The sequence below is a fragment of the Drosophila mauritiana genome, chromosome 3R (genome assembly GCF_004382145.1).
Source record: "Drosophila mauritiana strain mau12 chromosome 3R, ASM438214v1, whole genome shotgun sequence".
In the NCBI taxonomy this organism is placed as follows: Eukaryota; Metazoa; Arthropoda; class Insecta; order Diptera; family Drosophilidae; genus Drosophila; species Drosophila mauritiana.
Genome location: NC_046670.1, coordinates 26,558,187 through 26,578,010, shown reverse-complemented (window position 1 = coordinate 26,578,010; position 19,824 = coordinate 26,558,187). Strand labels below are relative to the sequence as shown.

General features: G+C 47.5%; 4 protein-coding genes across 5 annotated transcripts; 2 read left to right on the top strand and 2 right to left on the bottom strand.

Annotated features, from left to right (window-relative positions):
- Positions 1–8,058: 8,058 nt before the first annotated feature.
- Positions 8,059–12,542, bottom strand: LOC117143486 (N-terminal kinase-like protein). Its single transcript, XM_033308199.1, has 9 exons — positions 11,600–12,542; positions 11,318–11,541; positions 10,852–11,257; positions 10,146–10,788; positions 9,911–10,075; positions 9,700–9,845; positions 9,505–9,633; positions 9,042–9,444; positions 8,059–8,945 (listed from the first exon to the last, which is right to left on the bottom strand). The coding sequence occupies exons 1-9, from the start codon at positions 11,975–11,977 to the stop codon at positions 8,818–8,820; spliced, it is 2,622 nt and encodes an 873-aa protein (XP_033164090.1). The 5' UTR covers positions 11,978–12,542; the 3' UTR covers positions 8,059–8,817.
- Positions 12,543–12,892: 350 nt separating this feature from the next.
- LOC117142305 (ATP synthase subunit gamma, mitochondrial) lies at positions 12,893–14,115 on the top strand. Its single transcript, XM_033306193.1, has 2 exons — positions 12,893–12,992; positions 13,048–14,115. Exon 2 carries the CDS (start codon positions 13,070–13,072, stop codon positions 13,961–13,963), a length of 894 nt encoding a protein of 297 aa, XP_033162084.1. The 5' UTR covers positions 12,893–12,992; positions 13,048–13,069; the 3' UTR covers positions 13,964–14,115.
- A 163-nt stretch (positions 14,116–14,278) lies between these two features.
- Positions 14,279–16,465, bottom strand: LOC117142304 (integrator complex subunit 11). Its single transcript, XM_033306191.1, has 3 exons — positions 16,110–16,465; positions 15,056–16,030; positions 14,279–15,000 (listed from the first exon to the last, which is right to left on the bottom strand). The coding sequence occupies exons 1-3, from the start codon at positions 16,321–16,323 to the stop codon at positions 14,396–14,398; spliced, it is 1,794 nt and encodes a 597-aa protein (XP_033162082.1). The 5' UTR covers positions 16,324–16,465; the 3' UTR covers positions 14,279–14,395.
- Positions 16,466–16,661: 196 nt separating this feature from the next.
- LOC117142303 (GATOR complex protein WDR24) lies at positions 16,662–19,819 on the top strand. 2 transcript variants are annotated; one of them, XM_033306190.1, is made up of 8 exons: positions 16,662–16,897; positions 16,956–17,595; positions 17,658–17,990; positions 18,047–18,128; positions 18,188–18,343; positions 18,402–18,860; positions 18,926–19,111; positions 19,174–19,819. In XM_033306190.1, the coding sequence occupies exons 1-8, from the start codon at positions 16,780–16,782 to the stop codon at positions 19,528–19,530; spliced, it is 2,331 nt and encodes a 776-aa protein (XP_033162081.1). In that variant the 5' UTR covers positions 16,662–16,779; the 3' UTR covers positions 19,531–19,819. The 2 variants fall into 2 exon arrangements, with proteins under 2 accessions (XP_033162081.1, XP_033162080.1); XM_033306189.1 differs by having other exon boundaries at positions 16,670–16,897; positions 18,044–18,128.
- Positions 19,820–19,824: the final 5 nt, after the last annotated feature.

The window sequence follows — 19,824 nt, the reverse complement described above, 5'->3', positions numbered from 1 at the left end:
GAATTATTTTTTCCAGTCCACCGAACGCATTTATTCCATTGACGTGTGGCGGGGCTTTAAGTCATTTTTGATGTACGAGTGGTTCTTGTTGTTATATTTCGCGTATATTTGAGTTAATAATACGCGCGAAAGGTAACGGGTACAGTGAACTCGAAACACGTACAGTGCGTACACCTTTAATTGCACTGCGAATGCGTTTGTGTGCGCCACTCAATGAAACAGCCATTTTCCTCCTTTCCTCCTCCTTTCGCTTGGTTATTGGTTAAGTTGCTCTCCTTCGCGAATATTGCGAATATTGGGAGCCAAAACAGAAGAGCAACCCAAGAAATGCGAGAAGAATGCGCAGAAGAATTCGGGCGCCGAAGAACAGAAGCCGTTCTTCTGCAGATGCCGTGGGCGTTTCAAGTCGCACGACTCCGCTGAACATAACAGCACAGAGAAAAAAGTCCACCCAGTTTGTAAATTTAAAATGCAGCTGGAATATATTTGAAAAACGAGCACCATATGGCCGAACCCAAGCTCTATTTCCTGTTGAACATTTAAGCAATATATTTTGAGCAAAAATATGTTTTGTGCCATAGGGATAATGTGGGTGAGTAACTGACATTATTCATAATTATTTCTGGTAATCACGTCAAAAGTTGAAAAGCGCAATAAGTACGCATTAAGTTAGTCATAATATCAAATCTTGAGGTTACAGCAAAAACAAAAACTCCAACTATAGGATTGGCCAAGCTCAGCCCATTAAATCAGATCATTCATGGGTAAAAAATGTTACATTTAAAATTAAAAATATAAATAATCGGTACGATAGTAGCGTAATCTTAAGTTTCTGTTGAGAAATTCTTGACATTAACTAGCACTCTGACTTCAGCTATCCGATTTCTCGCGGTGCATCGGAGGTCGTGGCCGTTGCTTGCCTTGGCCTCATTCTGCGTCCGAATCTGCGCATCTGGTTCATCAACTGGAGGAGATCGGCGGCACGCCACCTGGGTTCAAGTGCAGCTCCTAGGGCTTTTCCTACCGCTGGGAAGCGCGACTTGCGCTTTGTTGTTGTTGCTTTTATTAGCACGTTTCGCCTTTATGATCGTAGCGTGATTTCTCCGTTCTGGCCGCTTTGTTGCTGCTGCTGCTGCTGCTTTATTGCGCCGCAGCCTTTTGTATTTTTATTGTAGTTTCGGCAACAGGTGTGGCCCCAAGCCATCTGTACGTTGAACCCGACGCGGGTTATGTCCCCATCCCCATCCCCGTTCATTTCCCCAATTTGATTACCACTTCCCCCATTTTCCAGGCCAGCCATGACGTGTTCCAGTCCGAATCCTTATCGGTGGTCTCCTTAAGCCAGTGACGTCTTCGGATTTTTCACCCCATTGCTCGAGTTCCCCGATATCGTGCGGTATTGACGTCCACATGACTCATCCCAGTGAAGAGGAGACTTGTTTTCTATTCCATTTTAGAGAACAGCGATTGGTTTATGGCACTAGCCTACACAAGATCGCTTTATTTTCGGCTTCCGATTCAACGTGATTTTAAACTGCAATTTATCTGATAGAAACTGCAACATAATTCCATAAAACTAAATGTTTTTAGTAATAAGTGGAATAATAACCTTAAGCAATTTTCAACTTGACGGAAATCCGTCGTTAGATTAGATGCTCTTCTTAGTACTAACGGCTTTTTATATACTATAACGATTCTTCGAAGAATTGCTGGCTTGTTTCCAATTTTGGATAAAGTTTTATATTCTGAGTAAACAGCATGTTGTCTAAAACTTCATTTTTTAAATTAAGCAAGTGCTATTTTTCGAGCATTTTCCTGTAAGCTAGTGTAACTCCGCTCTCTCGCTCTCGCTCTCTCGCTCCCTCTCACTCTCTCTCTTTGTTCGACTACCGGACCTAGGTCTATAAATATTGAGTATTCCACGCGGTGGCCGCGCTCTAGAATCGAGAGCCCTTAACCCATCCACTCACCACAATTGGCGGTCGGGCGAACAAAGCGAAGCCCAAATGGCTTAATGCCTTGCCAAAACAACCATAAAACCAAAAGCCTGCCCAAAAACAAATCCAAGCCAGAATCAGAAAGAGAAACTGAAACAGAGAAAACAAAAAGTTCAGATTGGTTCTGGTATTTTTATGCCCCTCGCTCGAAAGTGTCCGACGCATATTTCAACTTGTCAGGCGAAGAAAAGACGGCAACCAGCGGGAAAAAAAATTAAAAAGGCTCGTAAAGCTGAAATCAGCAAAGCCGTTTCGAGGGTAATTAATCGCCAACGCCGCCGCCGCCGCCAACATCGTCGCACATGGAGATCCCCATCGGAATCGGGATGGGGTTGGGGATCTTGCCGTCGGTACGGACGGCACTACTTGCGGACGGACGGATCATCATCATCCAGACCCCAAAAAGAGAAGCCCCAGCAGAACCGACCGATCCCAAAAACCAGGCAGACAGACCAAAGAGCCTCCAAAAAGCTGGAAGGCGCCTCAATTTGAAGTAGGGATTGGTTGGACAGCAAGTTACTACATACGAGTATCTGTACATATATGCCAAAGAGTCTAGCTAGCGTAATAGATTAGAAGATATATATAATATTACATTTGCACCTTGAAACAGAATAGATATAGATATAGATCACAAGATCATGGACTTTCTTTCAAAGTAGTTTCCTAGAAAAGCAACCCGGAAAGAAAAGTCTTATCAGGGCCATAAAAACCATTAGGAGTGCGGCTGAGTTAGTGCATCCTAATCTCTAGCGAATGGCGTACGTGTCGCTAATCAGGTGACAATGGCATCCATGGCAGATTTGGTAACTACATACATACATATGCAGATGCGCATTTGTACATAGATACATATTTTCTAGTTAGTATGTATCAGCCATTTAACCATCATAAAGTCGGAAGCGACTTACTATTTATTAGCCCTGCTTGGCTTGGCAGCGATACAGGCAGCTAGAATTTCACAATTAACTTAGACGCTTGTGGTTGCTTGGTCTTGGCCGTTTTTGGATTCGATTTTTGCCCCATTTTGTGAAATTGAATTTATTATTTCGCAAGTTTAGAGTTCGCTGCGACGGCGAACACATGCGTGCACAGAGAAAACTTATGGCTTTTAAATATGATGATGACATAAGTTGATGGCACTACAATTTATGCTAACTACAGTCTGGGAAATAAAATAAAAGTTTTAGTTTCATTTATATCTTACCAACTGAATGAGTGAATTAAGTAAAAACGTACAAATATTTAATTGTGTTTCAAGCTTAACTCGCTCCTTAATTTTTTCCTGTGCATGCGGCAAGCGCGACAATGGCAGCCTGTAATTGACCCACTTTCGGAGGTGACGCGGCGGGGGGATGGTGGGGGCTTGGGGCAGGACAAGGGGCTCCGTTTGAGGGGGTGCCAGGTGTGCGGGTGGTGGGTGGCTTGTCAGCTGGCATCGCCATCGAAATCAACACGTGTGCGGCAAGCCTCGAATTGTGCGCCAATTCGCTGCCATTTACATTGTGTCTTGTGCATGTGGCCAAAACCAGTTTCCCGTGGCTCCAAGTGTCCACGAGTGCCTCCCCCCATCCCCTTGGTCACCCAACCCTGGCAGCACGTTTTCATTCATCGACAACAAACTGTTGCATGCAGCCGCCAGTTGTAAATTTATTTACTTATTTGTTTACAGACATTGCCATTTCGGCGACAGTGCTGTCGTCATTTTAACTAGACGTGGAAACTTCAAAAAAATACAAAATAAAAAATAATTTTAAGAGTTGCAGATATAAGCGGAATTTAATCAAATCCCTTAACTAGTTTGATATTACTCGTGAGTAATATGTGGCGGATGTGAGTCAAAATGCTTAACTTACGCATATTATAAAGTTAGCAAGGAATTTCCCTATAGAGTTAGCCTTTTAATGGCCAAACCCACATCGCTGATCTCTCGTGGCGCTCGTGCCGAACTTGCGGAACACTTGGGCTTCTGGTGGCCACGGGCCGCCATGCCCACTGGCCCACTGGTGGGTGACTCATCCGTATCGTCTTGTCTGCGGTCTGGACTCCCCAGCGCAATTATCAACTCGGGCACGCACGGCACTCGGCTCATCGGACGCAGTCCATATAGTCAGTTAGACCACGGGCTATAGTCAGCCCCTTATCGCGGTTTTGCGCCTGCGGTTTTCCTTTCTATGGAAGACACAGTCCCCCCATCCCATCCGATCCAATCACCCACCGATCGCTCTTTGTTTGCCTTGGAGGCTTGTCCACTGTCGCGGACCAATATTGGTTCATCGCAATTGTAACTTGGCTGTTTGCACGTATTTGCACAAACGGAAACTGGCTCAAAGTGCGTAAATATCAACGCTCAAGCGTGGCCTTATTCGGGGTTAATGCCGGGAAAGCCCCATGAGTCATATGGGGATTTTCACTTCTTGAATCTTTATGTGTACGTATAAGTAAACTCGCGAGTTGGATTAGATTAGCACATCAGTGCCACATTTGCACAGATTAATGCAACCTTATCTGCATACGAAGATTTGGCAAATACATTAGGTAACTATACTAGGTATATGTTAAAAAAAACTATATTTTTACGATCATATAATATATGTTTAGAAATATATCAGAATCAGTTTAGTTTGTCATATCTATTATGAATATATTAGAATCACTGCACATACCTATGGTCTGTCATACCCAACCAGCTGAGTAAGGGGCATCTGATAGTCGAGGCATTGCTTTCAGTAGTGCCATATTAATTGTTATCTTGCAGTACTTTTTCCTGAATAGGGTCAAGAATTAAACGAAAAAGCACTTATTTCTTGGCTCTAGTAAGCCCAGCGATTAGATAAAGAATAAAATGATCTATGTATCTATTTCCTCGCAGGTGATAAGTGATTGTTGTTCCGGTTATTAAAAAAAAAAACGTTTAGCACCACGGTGCAACGCCCTTGAAAATGTGGCTTGTTAATATGGGAATGATTTATGTGCAACAAGTAGAATGTCATCATCACCATCACCCAGCGGGTGAGTGGGTGGCAGCTGGGCGGTGGATGCCGGAATGCAGCGGCTGTGTAAATGCTAAGGAGACCGCTCCTAGAAATGGCAGCTCATGCAGCGACATTACCACTGCGAACTGCAGCTAATTTGAAATTTTAAACAATTTTTGCAACGACTGCAGCGGCGCTACAACAAAAGACGCCGAAAACAAAGCCAAAGGCGAGTCGAGCGGAGCGTTGCGCTTTGATTGAATTGAATGCGCGAAAATTGTGGAAGTCAAAGTCGCGAAATGGGAAAAAGGCGCGAACGGCTCAAAATTATACGAATTTTGGCTGGCATGGAATTTAGTCTTAAATAAAATTATTTAAAATATTTTCAAAACATATTATTCCACAAAATAATAGGTTCAAAACCAGAGATCTACATTTGTTTACTAATTTAAAATAATTTCTTAAGCATACTATTTTATATCTGAAATAATATTCATATTCATTTGCTTGTTGTTAACTTTTCATCATATTTTGCCTGCTTGCTAACTACTAGTCCAGCATACCCCACCGCACCTACGATCGCAGGGTATCGAAAACAAATGGCAATTGTAATAGTAAGAGCGTTTAATGCATTTGGCGAGGAAATTACGCGAGTTCGCATAGAGTTGTTTGGAACCGCCGCACACCTGCGTGCCAAATCGCATGGCTCCAATATATCGGTGACAAATCCGAGCTTCGCCGAGCGCCAGATGAATGCCCAAGATGGAAGCTGAATGGCACTGGATGGTTGCAGGGCAGCCGGAATTACCATAATGATCTCAATATTTGCTCAACTTTATCACGACGACCATTTAATTGCAGCGCGCTAATCGCGGCCCCATCGCCTCAGTTTCAGCCTCCCAGCATCTCAACATCTCCACATCTCAGAACAATTAGACACGCGAGTGGCGGCAGCAGGGCGTATGAGTAATGCGGGCGCAGTGCAGCGATTCTATCGCCCGGCCTTCGTCTGGACCTCCATCTGCGGCATCTGAAGTCAGTGCCTATTAATAGCATTCCGCGATCGCCTGCCATTTAATCTGTTTTCTTAGCCACCACCCTCCTCCACTTGGCGTCACTTATTTTGGGCACCACTAACCGGAGCATTTGTGGCACTGGGCGAGGCAATTACTCACGGCAAGGGCAGCTCCGTCAACAGATTTGGCAGCTGCTCCACTCCTGGGAGGCGGCGGACAAGTGGGCGGCACCAGCGGTGGCAACAGGGGCGGCGCAAAGGGGATCCTTCATAGGGATTAAAATTATAAACCAGGGGTTAGCATAGCTCCCTCTACTCTTAATCATCATGTAAGCAATCCACTCACTTGAAACTAATCATATTTATGGAAAAACTCTTCTATAGCGTATTTATTTCCTATATTTTAAAACAGACCCCCTTTGGACAACGCCCCTGTGTGGCAGACCCACAGCAAGTTGCAACAAATTAGCTGCGAAACGGGCGCGTGAGAAAAACAAAGTTGTGCGGTCGCAGGTCTTAAAAATAGTTCGCAAAACGTGACGTGACATTGGGGATTACCAAGAAGCACCAAACAGGGCGGATTGACTCATTTTAATGAGCCGAGTGGGCGGAGTGGTGCGAAATGAGCCAACGAATTGGGCCTCGTTGGCTCCGATAAGTATGCTATGAAATCTTGCAGCACCAAATCGCTAACTATAGGCAAATGTAAATATTTAGATTAAATCATAGCCACATTTTAAGCAATAGTATCTGAACGGAAACTAATAATGCTACAAAATAATGTTCCGAATACAATGTACGCTTAAAAAGTCACGTCTTCATTTTAGAGTGATTTCAGCAGTGCCCTTATCAAAGTTCAAGTTGAAGTACCAGCGCAATAATATATATATATATATTTATATTCCTCACTTATAGCTAGCTCGTTGGATTTTTTATGATATTCCCACCTAACCATCTGAACTGTCCTCGCAAAAAGCAGCTGCGCCAACTGCAAACTGCGAGTAATAAACAAAGACTTGCGTTTGCATTGTTGCAATTATCGCTTGGCCATCGGAAACATTTGCCAAAACAGATGCCATTTGGCCATTAAATATATATATGTATATATATCCGATTGATCAGATGTGTGCATCCATTTGGCCATTTGCATTTCCACTTACCTGTTGCGTTAGCATTGCGATTTCCGAAGAGAAGAACATGGTTATTATTTCAAAATTTATTTTACTGATGATTAGTACTAAATAATTTAGTTTTCTTGTAATTTAGCATTACCACTTTCAATTGATTTTTGGTTTTTTCTTGTTTTCTCTTTGCAGTCTTAAAAATTTGTCTAAACAATACATTTTCCATGTTGCTTCAATTTCTTGTTTATTTTTCAATGGTTTCTTTGAATAGTTCGTTACGCTAATGTTAAATTTGCTGAGAGAATTTGCTATAAGAAAATGAATGCCAAGAAGTGTGGTTGGTGGCGGGGGCGGAACGCGGGGTAGGCGGGGCATATCGGAATCGAGTTGCATTAATTACAAATATACATATGTATGTGTGGCGTTTGCTCCAAATGCAAACAGACGCGGCGACAACAATGAGATTTCAAAAAGTCAACATTTTCACATCGTATTTCCTCGCTGCGGTTATTAGTTTCGTTTGTATTTCAAAAATATATTATGGAAAAATTGTACACTGATATTGAGGTATTGGAAAAAATCGGCATATATGTTAGGTATATGTATATCTGAATCTGCATCTGTATCTGTATCTAAGTGTATGTACAGGACATCCAAAAGTGTAAGATTACGCTAGGTAACGCTACTAGTTCGACATGCAAAAATGGCCTTGCGCTTGGTGCTGTTCTTACTGGGTAAAAATCGAGGAGTGTCCAACGGAAAGTGGCCAGCAGCCGCAGCGAACCGGGAGGACATCGATTCCTGATCGTTCCTATTTATGGCAACGTAGGACATCTATGTATATAACAAGTGCAATTCTACTACAAATGTATCGCTGAAAGGCTTTAAAATTGTTTCCTTCTATAATTGCTTGCGGTTCTCGATTTCGGTTGTTTCTATTTGGTTGGTTCTATATATTTTTCGTTTCCCTTTATTATGCACTATATAAAAATATCTGCTATTATTTATGTATTAAAATTCACAATTTTGGTTACGCTCCATTCGCAAAAATACGTTTAGTTTAGATTCCTAAATATTCACTGTCCCTCGAAAATCGCGTGGATTGGCATCCAGCAAGTTTTAGCCTTTGGAAAGGGGCGACTAAAATGGGTTTTGAAATCAGACACACGCACATCCATATCCATTCGCTCATTGATAGTGGGATTGGAAAAGGACCTCGTATCCACTCGCTGATATCGATTGAGTCCCCGACTCTCAATCCTGTCACTCTAATCACGCCTATTTAGTCGATTAATTAGGGTATAAATTTGAAGTAATTTACTAGCTACTGGTTGGTTGGTTGTTTGAGTTATAAATATAAATTACAGGTTTAATTACAGTGCTTTACATTGGAATTTTCGTTAGAGACGCTGAATATATTAGCTAATATCGTGCCAGCATTAGAAATACAATACGGCTATGTTACGGAATCGAAATGGAGGCTCGAGACACTGAGATTGCATTTAATGCAAACTGGCACCCAAAACAAACACAAAGCACACACAGAGCGGCCAAATGGGCCAAATGGGGCAAATGGGGCAAATTGGACAAATCGGGGCCGGGACAAGACACACACGCACAGAAATATACAAAATACACTTTGGGCTTAGATGTACGATGCGAATAACAGCTAAGCAACACACGTCGCTGTTATCGGCTGATTACTTTTAAAGCTTTTTGGCGCCCAGCTTCATGGGGCCGCTCGCCCGCTGGGCCCGTCGCGCCTCCAACTCCCGCTGCCGCTGCAGCTTCTTCTCCTCCCGCTTGCGGCGGGCCTCGTCCAGTTTGGCATTGCCTGGAAAGTATCGGCTTCGTTAGTTGCGATTCACCAAGTGGGTCGCCAGCAGGGAAATCTGATATGGCAAAAGGCATGTTAGTGTGAGGAACTCACCGAATCCCGATTCATCCAGTGGCTCGAACTCCCCGTCGGCCCACGAATCGCTATTCCAATTGGCATTATGCGTCGAATTGTTCAAATGCGACGAAGGCGGGCTAATGTTATTGCAATTGGCAGTGGCCGACGTGGGCGACGTGTTGCTGCTGGATAGATTGGGTAGCTCCTTTGGCCGCAGCATCGACTGCTTCGACGGCGAGGTGACGTGCGAGTTGAGCTTGGCCAGCGGCTCGATCAGATCGTTTAGTTCGTGCTGCTGCAGCTGCTGCTGATGGGGATACTGCTGCTGATGTGGCAGCAGCGGGCGCTGATTTGGCTGACTGGATGACGTGGATGATATCGATTGTCTAGCCAGCTGTTGTTGCTGCTGCTCCTGCTCCGCCTGCTCCTCTTCCTCGCACTAAAACCCACCCAATTGAATTAGTAACAAGTTTGAATTGTTAGTTTGGTCAGATCTCACCGGATCCTCCTCGAGACTGCCCCACTCCTCGTTGTCCCAGCCGTCGCGCACTTCGCTCAAGGCATTGGCTGCCATCAAGGCGCCATTATTGGAGCTGGCCGCCAGCGGACTGCTGGGATCCTGAGAGGTCTAAAATTAAAATAATCGAGCATAATTAGCAGCATGCAAATGCCAGTAGATTCGAGCACTACTTACATCCATTTCGCCCCAGTTTTCGTTGTCCCAATCGTTGTTGCCATAATCGGAGGCCGAGGCGGAGGTGTCATTGCTTTCATGCTCCAGCGACGTCATTGAGGTAACACTGCTCGTGGTGGTCGATAAACTGCTGCTCGATGGTTGCTCTGCTCGCAAATGCAGGCCGGGTTAATTGCATTGTGGTAATTGCATAAGCGAGGCGAATACTTACCAAGCGACGCTGGCTTGGACAGATTGCGTCCAGTTAAAGGCGGTCGTGGTCGAGACGAATCACTTTGGCTGCGATAGAACTTGGCTGTGACGGCCGTCACCGCCCATCCCGCCCATGTGGCCGCCGCATTGCCAATCGAAGGCGTGGCCGTGTGAACATCCGCCTCTGCGAACGAAATATTTAATTAGTAACCTAGTTAAGATTTGATTAATTAACCATATTGGGAAGTACTCACCCATCGTTTCCCGCAAGCTGGGATCCTCGGAGACCTTCTCCAGTTTGCCCAAGAAGCCTCTGATGGTTTTGAACGCCGGATCGCGCACCGTCTTCTCCGGATCAACGGTGAGGGAACACAGTGACGGCAGAACACGGTTGGCCACCTCGCTGAGCAGAAAGTACTGCTGTGTGGCGGCCAGCGCCAGGACTCCGGCGACTCTTGCCGGCGGAAAAGGATCCCGCATGGCACGAATGAAAGCGGAGACCAGCACACGCTGGCGCACCTGCGGATGCAAATGCGGCGCAATCTTGCCCAGACACACCGTCGTATTGGTGCGAATTCCACCTTGGTCATCCCGCGCCTGAAGCCTGGCAAAGTGACGCAGGACCTCCACATTCAGGTTGTTGTAGTTGAGCTTGGGCGCCAAGTGGATGATCGACTTGACCGTCTGCTCGCGTATGGTGGCATTGGTGTCTAGGAACCCGTGAGCCACTTGGGGGAAAATCTGATCGTTGACCACCTGTGGCTGCAAGTGCGCGATGAACAGATCCAGCTGCTGCAGCAGGCGCGATCGCGTCACTCGATCCGTGGAAGCGAACAGTTTGACCACGCAGGGCACAATGCGTTTCTGGTACTCCACCTCGTCCAGCAGTTTGCCCAGCTGCAAGATTATAATTCTTTGTAAAATCAAGTCAGATAAGGATATGCCAATTCAATGGACAACCTTAAACATGGGAGCCAGCACGGCAGAGCCCGCATCCCCGTACTCGTAGGCTGTTATCAGCTGTGGAAGAATCTTGTGCCTGCACACGTTGTCCGGAAAGTTGTCGAGATGCGTGGTCAGGCCACTGAAGAAGCGATTCTTCTCCGCCTTGTCCTTGATTTGGATCTCCTCCAGGAAGAGCAGTGTGTCCACCAAATCGTTTTTGAAAAAGCCTCCAGGCTTGCGGCAACGTGTGATTATGTCTGCTGGATTGGGACGATTCGAAGGCGAGGCGCCCACCAGCTCGCAATACAGCGATTGCAGGGACTTGGGTATGTGTTCTATGTCCTTGAGGTTGGAGCGTTGCTTGAGCACACCGTTGAAGGCTTCCCACACCAGGCAGCCTAGGCCCCACATGTCCACGGAGCTGGTTGGGAATCGTATGTGAAGGATTATTATAATAGTCTAAGTTGAGAGGATTACGTACCATTTCGTGGCCGCCTTGAGCTTGCTCGGATCGTTTTTTTCGGGGGAATCGTAGACCTCCAGGGTGACTGGTATTTTGGCGGGCGGCATGGGATTACCATCCGCCGCTGAGACGTACTCCAGGCTGCCCAGTTTCCACTCGCCGGACGCATTGACAAACACCGACCAGGCGGAAACATTGTTGTGTCGCAGGTTGCCATCGTTGTTGAGAAAGGACAGGGCGCGCTGAAAGGGATTGGTGACTTGGTTAGCTAGGGCAACTATGAGAGAGATGGATACCCACAGTGATCTGGAAGATACCCCAGGCCAGGTAGAGGCCCTTCTGCACATTGTCGCTGCCCAGCTTGGCGAAGTAGGTGCCCAGCGGATCCACCGCCTCGGTGGCCACGTACAGCATCTTGTCCGTTTCCAGCGAGTCCAGATACTGCAGAATGCTGGGGTGACGCAATGTCTTGAGCCGCTTCAGCGCCGCCTTGGCCAGCTCGCACTTGGTGTCGGATCCGCTACGGATGTCGTAGACGAACACCGACACCTCCTCCAGCGTGGTCTTGCGCTTGGCCTTGTGCAGCGTCCATATGGAGTATTGGTCAAAGCCGCCCACCGGTTCGCCAATGTCGTAGGGGAAGTCTTTCGAGGAGTCGCGCGAGAAGAACGACCACATTATGTGTTTTGCTCGGCGGCTCAATATTTTGTTACTGTTGTGTCACACAGCAACAGCAACAACAACAGCAACAACTGGCGATTGCAACTGCAACAACAACGCACTGCGCAGGCAACACACGCACGCACGCACTCACACACACGCACACCTTGTTGCTGCCACACAAAGGCACTGAAATCGGTGGAGCCCGATTCTCGGTTTATCCTCAAGCTCTATGCCTCTGTCTTTAGCCTTGGCTTGAGCCTTATCCTCCTCATGCCAATCCAGCTGTCTGATGTCCTTTATTTTCCTCCGATGCGCAGCAACAATTTTCCAGCTTTGCTTACGCACACACACACGCACACAGCTAACTTATCCGCTGTTTTTCGTCCCCAGAGGTCTCATCCCTGGGATCCCGGGTGTCCTGGACAGGGCGATCTTGTCTATATGGCTCTGTTGCGGGGCGGGGAAGTCAGTAGATCGGATCGGGCGCTCGTCTCCGTCGAATTATCCTAATCTTTTTCCCGAGTACGTCAGCTTTTTTTGCGTGAGGCGTTAGTGACGGAACTTTGTGGCTCGTGCGTGAGCAGCTGATTGCAGAATTGAGCTGGCAAGGAGAAGGGCAACTCTGGTAGAGGGTAGAAAACAAGCTGGCACCTCTTAATTCTTATCAATTATTTATTTGTTTTTAACTATAGTGTCATAATTATGGGTTACATAAATTCAAATTAATTTCAAGCATTATTGTGATTTCTGAGCCACCTAATTGGATTTCGCTATGCATAATGAACATGGTCGCCGGGGTGTAGCTTTCCAAAGGGGTTTCTTAAATCTGTGCAAAGCAATAACATTTTGTATTTATAGTATTGTATTCCAGTATTAATAGTTATATGTAGCAAATATCCATAGCCATAATCCAAATATAAAATATAATATTTAACCGTTCACCACGAATAGTCACCACTCCAACCTGAACTGTGTGGCAACTCTGCTCGGTGTTATAACACTCGTTGTGGCGCAGCCAACTTAACGCAAGGTAGGTGAATTTTCTCAATTTTTGGCCGAGTGAAACGAGCTAATTTTCGCGACAGGGAATCTTCGACAACTAACAGGATGATGATGCAACGCACCCAGCTCCTGCTGCCCCTGGCCATGGAGGCCACCATGCTGGCCCAGCAGCAGCGTGGCATGGCCACCCTGAAGATGATTTCCATCCGCCTGAAGTCGGTGAAGAACATTCAGAAAATTACGCAATCGATGAAGATGGTGTCCGCTGCCAAGTACGCTCGTGCCGAGCGAGACTTGAAGGCGGCGCGTCCTTACGGCATCGGCGCCCAGCAGTTCTTCGAGAAGACTGAGATCCAGGCGGACGAGAAGGCGGAGCCCAAGAAGCTGCTCATCGCAGTGACTTCGGACCGTGGTCTTTGCGGCGCCGTCCACACTGGTGTGGCCCGTCTCATCCGCGGCGAACTGGCCCAGGACGAGGCCAACACTAAGGTGTTCTGCGTGGGCGACAAGTCGCGCGCGATCCTGTCCCGTCTGTACGGCAAGAACATCTTGATGGTGGCCAACGAGGTGGGCCGACTGCCGCCCACTTTCCTGGACGCCTCGAAGATTGCCAACGAGGTTCTGCAGACCGGTTACGATTACACCGAGGGCAAGATCGTGTACAACCGTTTCAAGTCGGTGGTGTCCTACCAGTGCTCCACCCTCCCAATCTTCAGCGGATCCACCGTGGAGAAGTCGGAGAAGCTGGCCGTCTACGACTCGCTCGACAGCGATGTGGTCAAGAGCTACCTGGAGTTCTCGCTGGCCTCTCTCATCTTCTACACCATGAAGGAGGGTGCCTGCTCGGAGCAGTCCTCCCGTATGACTGCTATGGACAACGCTTCCAAGAACGCCGGTGAGATGATCGACAAGCTGACCCTCACCTTCAACCGCACCCGACAGGCCGTCATCACTCGCGAGCTGATTGAAATCATCTCCGGTGCCGCCGCCCTCACATAAGCGAATGGAATGTGTTCCAACAGCTCTAACGATTCATAAAGCTAATTGCATATGGTGCCAGGCACCTGGAGCTACGCCTGGAGCCCTAGTAATGTTACACTTTCAGAAAAACCCCAGAATAAATAGCGTGGAACGAACGAAAATAACTTTAACCATGGACTCCTTATCTAATTCGAGTGGGAGGCAAGGAATTTAAAAGCGTTTTCTCAGGTCTGTTTTTTTCCCATTGATATCATTGGATTCGAATGCATTTTAATGTGATTTAAAGAGCATAAACTATCAAGTTTGAAGTGGTAATGAGTACTCCCAAACAACTATTGAAACATTCATGTATATTTTGATACACTTTCAACTTTCAGAAATTGGTATCTACACTTTGTGCTTATCTATGGAATTAAGGCGTGGGATTTCAATGGTATGCTTCTTCGTTGCCTAGCACATATTCTGCAGCACATTCAGTATGTAGGCTCCAATGTCCTCGTCCTGGTTGGTCCACGATATCAAAATGTTCTTCTGCTTGGGATCCTTCTCATCCTCCTCCACCTTCACCTCAACGGACTCGATGGCTATGGAGCCGTTCTCCTGCATCGTCACCGTCCAGCCGGTTAGTTTTTCTTCGAGCAGAGTCTTAAGTCTTTCGCTTGTGCGGATGACCGGTCCGGAGTCGTCCATCTTGACCTTGGACGTAAATCGCATAACATGTCGGTTAATTCCGATTTCCTTCAGGGCATCGGTTAGATTTTGCAGCATTATTCGATTGTCCTTCATTACAAGGACGCCATGGATGAGCCGCCGCCTCTTGGGATCCGGTGGCTGGGCGTTGTAGGAGCGGGCCTCCGCTTTAAGCAGGGATACGGATGCATCTACGGGTATCTTAACAGGCGTGGAAATCACACAGGTTTCGCCGTTGGCCGGCATGTAGGTTTCCAGGTTGAACTCGTCTTTGATCTTGGAGCGCAGGAACTTCATCTTCCCTGCTTCACCATGGACGAGCATGACGTTCTTTGGCTCACAGTTCTGAATTAGCTGCATGATGCCTGCAATACAGAAAATAAATTAGTATCAGCATAAAAGTGCTTAGCTTGTAGCAACCTTTGGCATCGGCATGGGCCGAGAAGCTCATGTACTCCACGGCCATTTTGACCTCGACCACCTGGCGGTTCTCGAACTCCACCTTCTTGGCGCCACCGAGGATCTTGTTGCCCACTGTTCCCTGCACGCAGTAGCCGGGCATAATCACCATGTTGTTCTCGTTCGGCGCCCACTTCTTGAAGATCTGCAGGGAAAGACCTGCGTGCAGCATGCCTGGCGTGGCGAACACCACCATCGCTCCCGGATTATCGATGTAGTTCTTGTCAAAGGGCTTGATGTGCTTGAAGTCGAACATGTTGCGGTGAACGAAGGTCTTGCGGATCTTCTGGTTCGTCCAGGTGATGAACATTTTGTAGTAGGTGTTGGCCTTCTCGGTAAGACCCAGAGCAAAGTATATTGGGTACTTGAGGTTCATGCGCTCCCAGTACGTCTCTAGCAGGATGCACAGTTCCTGGGCGCGACCCAGGGCGAAAACAGGGATTAAAACCTTGCCGCCCTTAGCTACGCACTCATGGACTTTCTTGAGGAAGTCCCTCTCGCGACACCGCTTCGAGTCCCTAATGGTAGTGGCGTAGGTGCTCTCGGAGATCAGCAAATCCGGCCGGCACTTGTCTATCCAGGCGGCACCCAGATGCCTGTCTGGAGTCATGTTATAGTCCCCCGTGTAGACCACGCTCTGGGAGCCCACCTTGATCCAGAACATGGCGGCGCCCAGGACATGGCCCGCATAGTAGGCTTTGATCTCCAGGTCCGTGTCCACCATCATGCTCTGGTGAAGTGTGACGGGAATCACCTTCTTCATGCAGTCCTTGATCATCTGGGTGGTGAAGAAGTTCGACTCGCCCTTCCGCTCCACGGCCACCTTGCGCATGTCCTCCAGGAGGATGGGCGCTATGGCTTTGGTCGGATGCGTCATGTAGATGGGCCCGGTGTAGCCCACAATCTCTGACATGTAGGGCAAGGCGCCGCAGTGATCTGGAATGCATGCAATCGATAAAGAAACGATTAGAGCCAGTTGACCAGATAAGAGCGCCTTTGGGAGGCAAAGACTCACCCAGGTGGAAGTGCGAGATGATCACACAGTCAATGTGGCTGGTGATCGGACCCTCCGGCACTATGTAGGAGAAGTCCGGGAAGCGGCGCTCGTCGTTGTAGCCCATATGCATCCCGCAGTCGAGCATTATGTTCTTCCCGCCCATCGAGAGAAGCAGACAGCTGCGGCCCACATCCTGGCCGGCGCCCAGGGGCGTTATCTTGATGTCCGGCATTTCTGGAAGGGATCAGGATCACCCGGCTCCACTCTCCTGCTTTCTTGCGGCTACTTGTTGCGCTGACAAATGAAATTGCCGAAAAAGTCGACCGTGATTTTTGTAAACAGCAAGGGCGCACGGATGGCGTTGCCACTCCGTCGGTGTGGATGGTACGACAACGACGCGCTTCCACTGCAGATCTTATTGGAGTGTTCCAAAAAATTTCAAAGAATTTAATGGCTTTATTGAAATTAATTAATTTATAAAACTTCGATGTTATTTGAAAAAAAACAACTTTCGTACACGAAGTCTTTAGTTCAATCAATATTTAACATCTGCATTTGGGAACACTCGCACCAATAGTTTGCCGCTCGAGAAACGGTCATACTGAAACGAAGGGAAAATAAAAGATAGCGTCTTGTCTTATCAAATCACTGTTTTGTTTTCTACGGGCGAACTTGCAACTGCTCCAGGATGCCCGATTCCGTGGAGGACACCTCCACAATCTCGCTGCGGATATGCCTGGAAGGACACGCGAACGCTCTGGCCTTGAATAAGGACAACAACCAGATTGCTTTGGCCGGAAGAAGCTGTAAGATTAGAATTGCCCAAGGTCTTTCTATAAATACACCTAATTTGCTTCCGAACAGTGCTTAAGGTGTACTCCATAAACAGCAATGGCTTCACGGAATCGTGTAATATGCGCGGAAAGAACCAGAATCTTAGCTACTCCGCCAACGATGTGGCCTGGTCCACCTTGGATAGCAATCTTTTGGCTACGGCGGCCACGAACGGAGTTGTTTCCGTGTGGGATCTTTCCAAGTTTGGCAGGCAGAAGCAACTGCTTGTCTACAACGAACACGAGCGCACCGCCCACACCGTGACCTTCCACAGCAGCGAGCCCAACATCCTGATCTCCGGTTCCCAGGATGGCACCATCAAGTGTTTCGACATCCGGTCGGATAAGTCGGTCAACACCTACTTCTGCAACTCGGAATCCGTGCGGGATGTCAAGTTCAGTCCCCACACACAAAACATATTCTCCGCCGTCTCCGAAAATGGAACTGTCCAATTGTGGGACATGCGGAAGTGGGACAAGTGCATGGTGCAGTTTACGGCACACTATGGGCCAGTCTACACATGCGACTGGCATCCCACAAGGAATTGGCTGGCCACCGGAAGTCGGGACAAGCAGATCAAGGTGTGGAACATGGATGGCAGGCCGGGATTGGAGCACACCATCCACACTATCGCCGTAGTGGGACGGGTTAAGTGGCGACCAGAAAGGACGTAGGTTTTTTTATTCAGGTTTAACAGTCTTTTTAATATTAAATTGGTTTAATCCTTTCCAGGTATCACATCGCTAGTTGTGCCCTTGTGGTGGACTATAGCGTTCATGTGTGGGACATCCGCAGACCCTACATCCCCTTTGCCTCCTTTAACGAGCACACCAACGTGACCACTGGAATTGCGTGGCAGGGCAGCGACTCGCACTGTCTTTTGTCCATCAGCAAGGACTCCACCATTTACAAACATGCTTTTAAGGATGCCACGAGGCCAGCGCTGAAGGCGAATGCCCAGGGAGCTAGCCTGGGCAGATTTGGGGACATCTCCTTTGCCAACAAGATCAAGGAGTATGAGCCCAAGACCAGCGGTGCATCCAATACCAAGTCCTCTAGCTTCATGTATGTCGCATTTGTTGTATCAACTTTTATGTTTTTAATTATGTGTTTTTTAGAAGTCGCCGTAAGACGAATGTGGCTGGCAGCATTCAGTTCCATTTGGACCATTCCAAGATGTACAAATTCATGGTCAACGACACGGTTAGCAAGACACTATTAAGGATCCCTTTGCCATAACTGAGCTAACTTATATATTTCAGTTTTCCGGCTATCCCCTAAGCGAATCTGTTTCAAGACCTACCCAAGAACACGAGAGTTTTATTGGCTGTGCCAGGGAGCTTGTTATCAGTGGTAAGAAACTATCGGAGTTATGCGAGCACAATGCAGAGGTTTCCAAGAAATACGGCAAACACAATGTGAGTATTGGAGATTGATACCAAAATGTGCCCAAACTTAAGCATCTACATTTTTCAGGCCACCACATTGTGGAACTTTATCAAGCTGTTCTACGGCAGCAATCACTTCGAGCCTCCCTTCGAGCACCGCTCCTCCTTCTCGAATCAAAAGAATCCAATGAACTCACGACGTGCCACGCAAGTAGCCAGCGATTGGCCACAGCAGCGAACCGAACTAGGCCAGGATCTCAATGGCAACACGCCGGAAACAGCCCACGAAATTGATGTGGCGAATGTGGACGATGATCCGCTCGGTAGCAGTGGTGTGGAGCATCCGCCTACGAGCTCAGTGATTCTGTCCGAAACGCAAATCATCAGCGAGATTACCTTTGACAACTTTGAGCTCTTGCGCAATGGGTTTATCTACGTGGGTCCCACTGAATGCCCGAAAGCTTTGGCCTTCCCCGCCCTTCATCACGATGTGCAGGCTGCACGACCACAACTGGATCTCAAGGCTTCCGATCACGAAAAGTCACCTGTTAGTTGAGATTATTGAGAAGTCGATGTATTTATGGTTTAACTAACCTATTCATCCTCTTTTAGCCACCGCATGTTCCCACTGTCCTAAAAGTCAGTCATGTTCCGCCCATACCCATGTGGGAACCGCATAAGTTCGTGTCCGATGCCCTCATGCTAATGAATGATGTGGGCGATGTGCAAACAGCTCTCACAGTCCTTATAGCGCTGGGAGAAGCTCGAAAGCTCCTGCCCATTGACGATGCATTGGTGGTAAGTTCAGAGACAAAGTTGTGATTAAAACGGAGTTATTCATCCGCTTTTTCTCCTTTCAGGAGCACTGGTTTTACACCTACGTGGATCAGCTGCATCGCTATGAGCTGTGGAACGAGGCCTGCGAGGTTATCAACCGCTCCTGGCTGAGATCGGTGCAGCAGCTTAACCAGCACTCGACCGCCATGCACACGAACTGCGGGGAGTGTGGACGTCCAATGGGCGGCAAGGTGGGATGGTACTGCGACAAGTGCAAGTCCATGCAGTCCGCCAAGTGCTGCGTCTGCGGTCTGATCGTCCGCGGAGTCTACGCTTGGTGCCAAGGATGCTCCCACGGCGGCCACATAGAGCACCTGCAGAAGTACTTTGCCAAACACTCCAAGTGCCCCAAGTGCGGACACCTTTGCGCGTACTCATGAGACGCGGAGGAGGCTGGGTTTGCCCAGCTTTTGCCCCCCATTTGAGAGCCTTGTAAATAGAGAAGACTTAAGCCCAATAAGTACCTTGCACTAGACACTAAACAGATTTTTGTATAAATGTAGCTCGAAGTCACGGCTTTCGAGATGTAAACTTGTAAAATAAGCTCAACATTTGTGAAGTAAATTAACAGACTAGTTTAACGATCTTCTGCAACTTTGATTAGCACAAATGTTTGTTACTTAATTTTTTTGAAATATTGGAAAATAAAACTGTTGTCTGTTGATGCAAGTAAG

Bases quoted from the DNA above. Each gene is read 5' to 3' on its own strand.
- LOC117143486 (XM_033308199.1), bottom strand. From the start codon at position 11,977: ATGTGGTCGTTCTTCTCGCGCGACTCCTCGAAAGACTTCCCCTACGAC. The intron at 9,846-9,910 runs GTAAGTATTCGC...ATTTGCGAGCAG, and splicing joins GTCCAAGCCAGCGTCGCTTG to AGCAACCATCGAGCAGCAGT. The intron at 9,634-9,699 runs GTAAGTAGTGCT...TTTTAATTTTAG, and splicing joins AAAACTGGGGCGAAATGGAT to ACCTCTCAGGATCCCAGCAG.
- LOC117142303 (XM_033306189.1), top strand. From the start codon at position 16,780: ATGCCCGATTCCGTGGAGGACACCTCCACAATCTCGCTGCGGATATGC. The intron at 17,596-17,657 runs GTAGGTTTTTTT...AATCCTTTCCAG, and splicing joins AAGTGGCGACCAGAAAGGAC to GTATCACATCGCTAGTTGTG. The intron at 19,112-19,173 runs GTAAGTTCAGAG...TTCTCCTTTCAG, and splicing joins CCATTGACGATGCATTGGTG to GAGCACTGGTTTTACACCTA.
- LOC117142304 (XM_033306191.1), bottom strand. From the start codon at position 16,323: ATGCCGGACATCAAGATAACGCCCCTGGGCGCCGGCCAGGATGTGGGC. The intron at 16,031-16,109 runs GTGAGTCTTTGC...CATGCATTCCAG, and splicing joins CATCTCGCACTTCCACCTGG to ATCACTGCGGCGCCTTGCCC. The intron at 15,001-15,055 runs GTTGCTACAAGC...TCTGTATTGCAG, and splicing joins GGCCCATGCCGATGCCAAAG to GCATCATGCAGCTAATTCAG.
- LOC117142305 (XM_033306193.1), top strand. From the start codon at position 13,070: ATGATGATGCAACGCACCCAGCTCCTGCTGCCCCTGGCCATGGAGGCC.